This window comes from Perna viridis, chromosome 2 (genome assembly GCF_037379345.1).
Source record: "Perna viridis isolate PV_CMFRI_1.1 ecotype Kerala chromosome 2, ASM3737934v1, whole genome shotgun sequence".
NCBI lineage: Eukaryota > Metazoa > Mollusca > Bivalvia > Mytilida > Mytilidae > Perna > Perna viridis.
Genome location: NC_142446.1, coordinates 17,898,326 through 17,909,973, shown reverse-complemented (window position 1 = coordinate 17,909,973; position 11,648 = coordinate 17,898,326). Strand labels below are relative to the sequence as shown.

Genomic DNA, 11,648 nt, shown 5'->3' with positions numbered 1-11,648 from the left:
CGATGCAGGATACCCAAAGAAACATTCATATCAAGTTTGGTTACAATTGGTCAAGTACTGTTAGAGAGGAAGAATTTTGAAAAATTGTTTTCGACGACGACGGACGCCAAGTGATGGCAAAAAGCTCACATGGCCTTTTATTTTATAGCCAGATAAGCTAAAAATGATAAAGTAACCCCCCCCCCATTTTCGGCATCTAAATACTAAATTTTCTATGCTTACGTACGTTCTAATATAATAGCAAATTCAATTATTTTTTAGGTCCTGTAATTGCGATATATTCTGATTATGATTGTGTCACGTGTGGTAAAACCTTGACCCAGCACATATATACACACTACAGATACAGCGTCTGTTCAGTGCAGGTAAATACTTTTTATATCAATATTTATAGGAACAGTACACACTTCTCATGTTTGAGTCATTTGCAGATCGGGGTGGTGGGATCCAGCGGTTACTCCCTTATGTTGCATTTTTTATTTTGTTGTTGTTAATTTCATGTATTACTTGTAATACATTAAACTAATAAATAGAAACCCCGATTCTCCGTTGCTATCGTTACTGCGTTCCAGACATAACTGAAAGTTAGAGTCGGGTGCAGTTGAAATAAATATAAATAATCAAATTTTCTTTTTTTTTTCGTGGAAGTAACCATTGCGGTGATTTTCGTATAAAAAAATGTTCAATGTTCAACAAAGCAAAACAAAATATTATACATTCAGGCCATACAAAATCGCTCCGTCTATTTTCTCCTGTTCATTGGCCTGTATGTGGACTGTGTTACTACTCCTCTTTTCACCATGCACTCCAACCCATCAACTCCAGTGTGCATGATTGCAAGTACCCTTATGAAAACGTTTAAAAGTGACAGTAACTTTCCTGATACACTGATTAACACGATGTTTAGGTATTTAAGGATGAATTAGACTTTCGAGAATTTTAAACACAAAATGTAGGTTGTTTTTTTTACAAATGTAGGCTATAGTGAAAATAAATCCAAGATTCTTCTTTAGCAAAAATTCTTTCGTAATTGGGTGGTATAAAGGTAATGAGGACTGAGTAGGGGATGTACGGTGAAACTTCCATGGACTTTTTTTTATCATTAGATCTCAAAGACCATACTTCAGCGAAATACGTCGGCAAACTCAATTGTGACACTTATTTTAGAATGGGTACAAGTTCAAGCAAGCCTTACAAACAGCCCGTAGAACAAGTTGAAAGTAGTCAACAACAGCTACATAAGTTACCAAATTACCTTGGAATCCCATGTGAGTACGAAATTATGAGAATGGAAACAAACAGCAGTTCTGTACAAACGGCGACATCGGACGTTAACGCGTATCTACCTTATTTCCGTGAAATGTATAATGTCGGAAATAGACTTCTTACTCTCAAGCTAATTGGATCTATACATAATTATGTGACTGCGAAAACCATGGTTAAAGCTCAAGCAATATTTCGCACAAACGAGCCCAAATTACGATCAGACGAATCGTACACGTTGCAAGCGGTAAAATCCCCATTAGAGTCAGGGACATTTTTGAATGATGTAAACTTCTTGTCAGGAACAGCAACGGGACGAACACATACACAACACATATTTCAAATGATCAACGACTACGCATCTCGTGGTGGTCGATTGCGTTGTATAGAAATTATTGGTTGTTGCGGAGACAATTCAAATCCCCAAGATCTTAGGACAATGCAGACAAATAGCGGTTTAGGTCATCAATACTTAAAGAATAAAGGTATGTGTTTATCTAAACTTCGACGGTAAAACACGTAAAACAAGGTTTATGCCTATACGCCAGAGGGTTTACAACATGTCCATGACCAATTCATTAGATTAGTCATAAGGGACATGTATTATACATTACAGACTTAAAACTCGCTTACTATCTATATATTTACTGGGCCCCAAGAGCTGAGTTGTTTTATTACATGAATTGATTTTAAAAGAAAATTATACCTGTTTTATATTTGTCTGTTTTCGATGTAAATTCAGATATTGATCAGTTAGTTTTATAGAACATAAACAAGAGGAATAAACAATCAAAATAACTGCTTATCATCGGACAAACCGATGCAAACTCCATGTAATATTTTCATGATACAATTTGATTCAAATAAAAAAATGGTATATATTTGCCTGCTGCCTAACTTGACCTTTTCAGGTTATACTGTTCACTTACTTTACCTTTTCAGGTTATACTGTTGGCTAACTTGACCGTTTCAGGTTATGCTATTGGCTTACTTTAACTTTTCAGGTTATACTGTTAGCATACTTGACCCTTTAAGGTTATACTGTTGGATAACGGAGTATCCATCTGCACCATGAAAACTGATTTGTTCAACGTGTCATAGTTTTCCTTTCCTCTTTCGTCTACCCCGGACTTGACTTTTTATGAGCAACTCAGCGGGTGTTTCTAGAAAATCAGAGGATGCTCACCCTACCGGTGCATCTGGTCCATGCTCCCAGTTTTTAGTGGAGTCCGAGTTGCTCATTTACTTTTGTTACTTTGTATGTATTATTTTAGTTATTTTATGTTCTTTGTTGTGTTTGTCTGTTTTCAATGTCTGGTCTTTGTCCCTGGATTACATTCTTTTGATTTCCGGTAGAATTTTGTTTCCCTTCATTACTCTTTTTACTTTTTTTTACAGGCGGCTTACTTTACTTTTTCAGGTTGCACTGTTGATCTGTTCTTTGAACTTCCTCTACATCCGTATCCCGAAATCTTTGTATACAAAGCAGTTCCTCTGAGGATTACAACTGACTTAGAGAAGCAGATAGGACCCCCTCTGCCATTTCAGGATTGTATGTTACAGTTTGACTGGCTCAATGTGATAACTCAGCATCTTAGTTCTGGCTGGAAAATGGTAGATGTTTTTAACGATATGTCGGCTGATACTTCATTTGACATGGCGGATTTAAGAACGTCATCAACCTGCAAAATGAACGTTGTGTTTATTTTTGAAAAAAATCAATCGCGCTTCCATGACAATACTCCGGTGTATGAGGGAACAATGATCGAGCATAATGACCTATCAGAAACTGCTGAATTACAATCCACAGAAAATGATACAAACTGGGACACTACGTTGGCAGTAATGGGTGATGCGGGGTGGGAGTTGGTAACTTTGTTACAAAAGTCGGCGACTATTACATACGAACATTTCAAGAGAAGTCCAATGTTGGTTTTCTTTCAGAGAGCAATTTTGACACAATCAGATGTTATTTCATCTATGCCCCCTCTAGCTGAGGGTCTGTCAATAGCCCAATCAGCTATGACGTACCATAAACCACCAGATATGCCGTACCAAACGCAAAAACCGTATATGGGGTACCAAATACAACAGTCAGATAAGGGGTACGAAATGCCACAACCAGAAATGAGGTGTCAAATGCCACAACCAGATAAGGGGTGTCAAATGCCACAACCAGATAAGGGGTGTCAAATGCCACAACCAGATCAGGGGTATCAAGTACAGCAACCAGATATGCTGTACCAACTACAACAACCAGATAAATGGTACAAAATGCCACAAGGAAAAACTGGATCATTGGTGTCACATTCAAGTGCTGGACATTCATTACCACAAGAAAATATTGATGTACCTCCACCAGATTATAACCAGTGCTTATAAAGTTGAAATAAATGTGAACAATATGCAGACAACGAAATACATGTAAAAATGCTCGTGATGTTCAATCTATATATTACTTTAGAATATTCTATAGCACTTTACTCCATACTTTTATGCAGACAACGTAATAAACCAAATTCTGTGAAAGCGATGTAATGACAGAAGTATAATATGTATCCATTGTAAGCAAATAGCCTTATGTAAGTTCTGTTTTACCTCAATAAAACACGAGTCGAAAGTTTTTTTAAACTGTGTTATCAGGTCTGTGTAAATATCGGTCGAAGTATTGACAAAAAAACAAACAAAAAACAAAAAAACAAAAACAAAAAAAAAACAAAACGAAAACCGTATCACCAAAAAAAAATGTTTCTGTTTTTCGTCTTTGTTCAATTTAAAGTATTACAACGAGAATGGATATGGTGAATATGTCCAAGAGACAACAACCAAAACGAGATGAAAAATGACTGGTCAATGCCACCCACGGGTCTTCATTGAACGATGAGGGAACGCTCACATCACAGAGCAAGATGCAGATGGCCAAAAAAAAAACATTATACACTGGTAATACATTTAGTAGAGTGAAACAGTTGCCCTTATAAATTCCAACAACATAAAAGTTGAATGAAAACGGAACAAGTCAGACGGGGGTCAGAAATTCCAGTCTTGGCACAGGCGCAAAAATGCGACGGCTTTAAAGATTACTTTGACGTAATCAAAACCGGGCCAATGTTATGCCCTCATCGTATGCAGTATCAATCCCAATTCTTGCCATTCAGGGTACATCATAAATCATACAGCAATATCATAACTATATATGGAGTCCATTTGATTTCTATAGGATTAAGGGAACAAATCTTTAAAAATCAGTTTTCTGTCAAAATTATAAAAAAAAAACAAACAAAAAAACAAAAAAACAAAAAAACAACAAATATTGGCCAACACATTTTCAATATCATACGAACTTGGTAAGCATTTACATAAAACATTCATTTAGAAATTAAAATCAAAGTGTTGTCAGCACTGGAGGTTTTTTATTCTTGTGAAAGTTGTAGCCTGAACAAAATTTTAAAAAATTACATGATGATAAATTTAATTGTGACCATACATTTGCATTTTTTATATTGAGTATCATGAACTTTTTTTCCCTAATATGTATAAACCGAATGTCAATCCATACTTCTTATCCAACATACACATAAATACAAATTTTGTCCCATTTCACCTTTTTCCTAATTTTTGGAAACTGTCCCAAATTTAATTTGCATTAACATTAAAAAAAAACACTATAGTAACAGATTATTTATTATACCTAAATAAAACAAATTTCAGCTTGAGAAAATAATCTTGATGAACATAAGATTTAAAAAAAACTTGACACTTTCATCAATTTGAATTTTCCCGCCAATTCTTCCTGGTTAAAATCACTGCTCTTCACTTCCTGTTTACTAATGGCAAACTATTAATGAAAGGATCGAGAATTTGACTGATGATTGTGTTTAATGGAACATGCTTTACACATTTATGCTTCTTGACACATTACAGCAAGACCTTAATTTCCTGAATGCAAATTTATCACTAAATACCTTCCAAGGGCAAAAAGAAGTCCCTCATATCTTCACTTGATATGAAGACTAGACCTCAATTATATTTGCAGAAATAATAGAATATTATTGAGCTGAATAATTGCATTAAACATATTTACTGGTTATAAAAGAAATATTGAATGATATATAAGGAATTACATTTGGACTATATTTTTGTGTAGTAATCAGAAATAGTAGGGAAGTTCCAGTGATAGACCGGCGGCATAAGGTACTTTGATCCTGAAGATTAAAAAAAAAACAAAACAAAAAGTTTCCTATTACTACTAATGCAAAATTTTCAATTAAAAAGTTCATATTTTAAGGAGTTATGGCCATTTGAATATAAATAAAAACAAAAAATGTGCTTTTGATATATTTTAAGCATGACGTACTTGTGATGACCTATTTTAAACATCTAAACCCTCTCAATGGATTAACAACCATTCTCCCAAATCAGGGTTTCGAGTCCACCTTCACTCAAACCCCTGGCATCACTCATTCATATTTAACGTTTTTTTTCCAATGTGGTTATTATTAGAACTCATTTCTTGTATGTTTGGATTTGTGTACTGTGTGATTACCATTTATTGTAAATGTGTTCGAACGAATAAATACTTGTATTTATTTGGAATCGTCCGGCGCCATCTAGTGAGTTACCTAAATTTAACCCGGATCCAACATCCAATCAAACCACTTGTAATAGAAACTCTTCGATATAACTTACAAAATGGTTACACATAACGTCTATTTTTTCGGTGAAGACTCTAAACATAATCTAAAGTTATCATTATTGCTCATAATGAATCATTTGTTACATGTTACAGCTATCAGTTGCTATATAAGATCGTCCATTACCTCGTGTTATTGTTTACCAAATGGGAACTACTCGACCATTTCCGCTACACTAAAAGTAACCTCGGATGCAGAAAGGAGAATTTCTTCTGGAAAAAATTGCTGGAACTGCAGTCCTACGCGACTCAAAGTAGTTACATCCACCAGGTAGAGCTAAAAAATTCGGTTAAATATCACTAGAAATAAAGAACAAAAACACTGGCAAGAATTTTGGCGCGAAGTTAGGAGTTAGTAAAAAAAAGTAATGGTAAAAATTTCAGCCAGTAAACTTATATTTTTAGAATCGGATCGGTCAAATTCCAGACAGATTCTCCAGCCTAGTGCCTCCGAGATTTTTCTTTTGTGTAACTAGAAAGACTGAGGAGTTCCGATTGATTGTTTAACTTCCCACTGACGTGATACGTTAAATCAATTTTCATTGGTGTTTCGTACCCGGAAAAGTAACCAATCGGAATTGACTGGACGATACCCGCTAAATATGAATGAGTGATGTCATACCGGTGCACTTGGTCCATGCTCATAGTTTTAGTGGAGTCCGAGTTGCTCATCTACTTTTGTTACTTTGTATGTATTATTTTAATTACTTGATTTTCTTCGTTGTGATTGTTTGTATTCCATGTCTGGTCTTTGTCCCTGGATTACATTCTTTCTTTTGATTTCCGCTGAAATCTTGGTTCCCTTGAATACTCTTATCAAAATGGATTTGCATAACTCCGTGCTACCAATATAATTGGTAGAATGAATCTTTTCAACGGTTTAGTCTTTTGTGAATGTTTTTTCACGAGTTTGTGATATCGAAAACCTTGATGTAAGAGGTTCTCGATTATAAGGTTCCGAAGCATCGTTTCAAATACGAGCAAGTGACTGCTTGGCACATATAGTACTTTACATTGAATTTCAACCACACAAAAATCACAGAACTGGAAATAATAAAATAACTATATAACCATGAAAACGTCGTTGAAAAAAACCCAAATAATTTGACATTAGTGCAGTTGAGACTTGTAACGCTGCAATGTACTGTTAGTTTGGTGGCAGTTGAGAAGTCTTAAGGTGTATCGCATTTCTACACAAACAATTAAGAAATAAGAAAGTTTGAAAATACTTTATTTCAATTAAGCAACAAAGTATTTCTCGTATTTAAAGCACGTTTTTTTTTAAAATATGTATCAGTGATTTTATTTTCGATGTGATCAAAAGTGCAAGCACTGGAATACTGTGCTTTACTTGTGCCTGTAAGTTTGGAATAAAAAGAAAAATAGCAATTTACCACCACTTTTTCAAAAAGGTTGCTCAAAGTCGCATAGCTATTCACACACAATGATATATCATATTCGGAAAAAAAGATTTATAAAAAGTCCGTTTTCTGAGGGATACTTCGTTTTGTCTTTCAAATCCCTCCTTTATTTACAAATATAATAAGCTGCTTGATTGGTGTACTTTATTTATGAACATAACTGCTATTACATGTACTATATTCTTAAACAAGAAATTACTCTAGGCTATTTATATTGTATATAGATGGAAATGTAATATTTACTTCTTTCATTTAAATTTTCTTCGATGTCGACAATCGAAATGTTGTATGTAATTTAATTTCTTTATATTAAATTGTAATATCTGATTCAATAGGAACGTGTAAATATTCCATTATTGTCTTTTTCACTTTAATTTGAGAATGCTGCCTCATGATGGATATCTATTTTGATTGTGTAGGTGATGGTTAATAATAAAAATCGACTGAAAATAGCTTTACTTTTAATAACTTGAAAGAATTGAATTTTTTTTATATGACCGAATGATCATTGATTCTACACACCTCCACCTCCATCCCATGAACATTATCGAGGGGTTGAATTAATGCATGATGGCTTCACTGTAGTATGATATTGAGGGATAGCTTCACAGTAATATGTTATCCTTGTATTGAAGTTTCAGACAACTAAAAAATACATTAATTGCTTGAAATAAAATGAAAAGGTCTTTTGCATAGCAATTTACGCAGCAAAAAACAATAGCTTTGGTCCTTTTTCCCTTCATGGGTACGGCAATCACTTCAATTCAAGTCTGGCTATGGTAGTATGGAGTCTTGGGATACAATTTCACAGAAATCCACACACATTAACTTTTGACCCCTACATTCCTACATTACCAAAATCAGTCAGAAGCTTCCTTTTGTGGAATGGAACATTATATAGCACAATTTATAGAGATCCATGCGCTTTTATTCATGCTTTAGTTTGGAAACAAGAAAAAGGTTTCACATATTGATTCTCCTTTGGTGATGAGTGGTTAAAATTATTTCTCCTCTCTATGGTAAAATTCAGATTTTATGCTCGCTACAGCCGCATGTTGAAAATCTTAATTTTACCATCTCGAGTGGAGAAATGATTTAAACCACTCATTACTAAAATTTAATCTGTACGTGAAATTTTATCAAGACTACCATCAACTAATATACATAAGTTATCGGGCGAAAATAAAGTGTCTACAGACGATGACAAGGACGACGAATGCCGCATACTGTTATATGACCACAATCGCATTATATTTTTTGTAGTCGTATGAAAATGAAAAAAAAATTACCGAACAAATGCTTCTAACAAAACAGACTGAATGTTTAAAATTCAATTTCCTAGCTGTTGTGCCTGAATATTTTTTTCAGACTATAAAGAACCTTCAGGCAATACAGCTTCGGACCAATGCCACGGTATTTGATATTAGCATCCCCTCAAAACCACAACCTTGCTCCCTAAGCATTTGCACAATGCTGCAACTAACAGCATTTTCCTGGAGTCCATGTTTTTAACTACCCAATTAAAATAAAACTCAAATCGCACATAAATGTGCCTGTGAACGTCATTGCTTTTTACCTTGGCATTTGCACGAAGACCTTGTTTTACTTCAGCCATTTATGATATATTTCCAAAATATTCTGTTGGGCGTGTTTTTCTTGATATTTTTGTTGGAATAGACAAGGGTGTTTAACAGTTGCTTTTGAACTAGCTTGCAGAAAAAAGCGAGTACCATTTCGAGGTAGATACAGCTTGTTAGTCTTTTGTCCTAAATATGTATTAAAGTGTCTGTCTCAAGATCAAATCCGAATTTTTTAACAAATTTTTATAGTTTGTTTCATTGTTGTATTTTCCCACCACAGTGCGAGGTTAGGGGATGGGTTGAGCACTCACAAACGTGTTTAACCCCACCACACACTTTATGTGCCTGTCTAAAGTCTGGAACCTGTAGCCCAGAGTAATCAAGGGAACCAATATTCTAGCGGAAATCAAAAGAATGTAATCAAGGGACAAAGACCAGATATGGGAAGCAGACAAACCCAACAAAGAACATAAAATAACCAAAATAATACATACAAAGTTACTAAAGTAAATGAGCAACTTGGGCTTCACTAAAAACTGGGTTCATGGACCAGATGCACATGGTAGGGCAAGCGTCCTCTGCTATATAGAAACACCAGCTGAGTTTCTTACAAAAAGGCAAGTCCGGGGTAGACGAGAGAGGAAAGGAAAATTATGACACGTTGAACAAATCAGTTTTCATGGTGCAGACGGATACACCGTAACGATCCACGAGTTAATGGTGATGACTATAAAACTTCTGTAGCAACATTACCCTGTTCTAGGAGCCTAATTGTAAGTAGTCTAGAGCAATACAACAAGTCTGTGTAGTTACAGCAAACTCTGGCATCACGAATGGGTAGTGATATGAAAACTCTATGTGCAGGTACTGAAAAGCAGAGGACACTTACCCTACTGGTGAACCTGGTCCATGCTCACAGTTTTTAGTGGAGTGCGAGTTGTCTATTTACCATTGTTGCTTTGTACGTATTATTTTGGTTATTTTATAGTCTTTGTTGTGTGTGTCTTGTTTTCCATGTTTGGTCTTTGTCCCTGGATTACATTCTTTTGATGTCTGCTAGAATCTTGGTTACCTTGATTACTCCCTTACAAAGATGGCATGGTTGCATACAAAATTTTAAAATCACTTTAATAAAGTGTTGCTGAGATTATTGTGATGAGAATTTACTAAACCCTATAGTGCTGCGGACGGCTAAGGATTTTTCGAACTTTAATGGGCCTAGAGGGTATACGGCTATACCGTATGTCAATGGAAGATAAATCAATGTAGTTTTTGAAGATCATTCTTTCCTAACTGAAAAGTGGTAAAGTTTTCTACTTTTTTTGTATTAATTAGAAGAGGCGTCAAAGATCAATCGACTCCAATACACTTTGATAAGTGATTAAGTGAAATCATTTATTGTAGGTATCGGAAAACAAGTAACATGTAAAGATCATATGTATAGAATTTCAAAAATGTAAAAAAGAACTCTTTCCGACAAAAGTTGTCTATTTAATCACAGAACAAAATTATCCCTAAAATTGGTTGCATTTTAGTGTATTTTCAATGATTAAGAGATAATAAGACACCGTAGAATATTACAATGTATGTGTAAGTATTCTTCACTGAATGACAAATAAAATATACACAACGCTCGATTCGATCTGCAACACGGGGTTTACAAAATGAGTTGCAAATTTTCACGTATTTTAGACTATTAATTGTACTTCAATTGTATAACACGGAATCGTTTCCAGACAATATGTCTAGTTTTCGGACTGTTTTATGAAAAGAGACACATTTAAAATATCTAGTCTACCTTAAGTTTTGATGAAAAGACTTACGGTTTTGAGATAAGTTTTTGTACACACAAAAATCATACATATTTTTTGTTGCATTTGCCTTTATATGCTTGGACTTTCAATAAAACGTTAAAGATTTAACCCTGAATCAGGGATTCTCAAACAAAAAATGTGACTCGGGGTTTAATGATAAGGCTGGATATCGTAATAAATTTGACAATACATAAAATTCGAACTTTGCATGGAAGTATGTGCAAACATGTACATGCATTTTATCACAATATTTATGTCATATGATGTTTAACTGTGCGCCAGACTGATGCATGTAATGCAATCTCGTCTATAGTGGCAGATCCACACTGTGAAAATGAGGGTGCTAGCCGGGGTTCCTCAGAAAAGGATGTGTGTGCTAGGATATTATTTACCGTTTTTTGTCAATTTTACACATGAAGATGACAAAAATAAAAAGGGGAATGCAAATCCCATGCACCCCCTCTGGATCGGCCGTTCCTCTGAACGGATTATACTAAACGAGTTGATAAAAACAAACCAGATTCCTTGTAAAAATTCTAATGCAAAAAGCAGAAGTTCAGACGCAATAAAAACTTCTTAGATTTTTTTACCTCTCAAAAAGACTTCAGTTTTCGTGGCCGAATGAATAGGACACAATGGTTTACAACATAGTTGTTTTATAGAATATTAGTTCACATCCTTGTCCAGACCAGGGGCGGATAAAGAATATAAAAAAAGAGAGAGGCTCTGAGACGTTTGAAAACAGGGGATAAAACTATCGTTTGCTATATTTACTGTCTACAAGTTGTTATAAACTTACTTTTTTGTGGTGTAAACATGCATGTACAGAGCAGTTGTAGTAAGTGGTTTGTGCATTGAATAGGGTTTGTAAATCTCG

At 34.8% G+C, this 11,648-nt stretch overlaps 1 protein-coding gene across 2 annotated transcripts; it reads left to right on the top strand.

The window, feature by feature from the left end:
* Positions 1-261: 261 nt before the first annotated feature.
* Positions 262-3,894, top strand: LOC148623882 (uncharacterized). 2 transcript variants are annotated; one of them, XM_088566171.1, is made up of 3 exons: positions 262-365; positions 1,107-1,748; positions 2,684-3,894. In XM_088566171.1, the coding sequence occupies exons 2-3, from the start codon at positions 1,169-1,171 to the stop codon at positions 3,643-3,645; spliced, it is 1,542 nt and encodes a 513-aa protein (XP_088422297.1). In that variant the 5' UTR covers positions 262-365; positions 1,107-1,168; the 3' UTR covers positions 3,646-3,894. The 2 variants fall into 2 exon arrangements, with proteins under 2 accessions (XP_088422297.1, XP_088422298.1); XM_088566172.1 differs by having other exon boundaries at positions 273-365; positions 1,168-1,748.
* The last annotated feature ends 7,754 nt before the right edge of the window (positions 3,895-11,648 follow it).

What these genes read in the sequence shown, in the direction of transcription:
- LOC148623882 (XM_088566171.1), top strand. Translation starts at nt 1,169, where the DNA reads ATGGGTACAAGTTCAAGCAAGCCTTACAAACAGCCCGTAGAACAAGTT. An exon ending in TCAATACTTAAAGAATAAAG is followed by an intron (nt 1,749 to 2,683) that starts GTATGTGTTTAT and finishes TTACTTTTTCAG; the next exon opens with GTTGCACTGTTGATCTGTTC.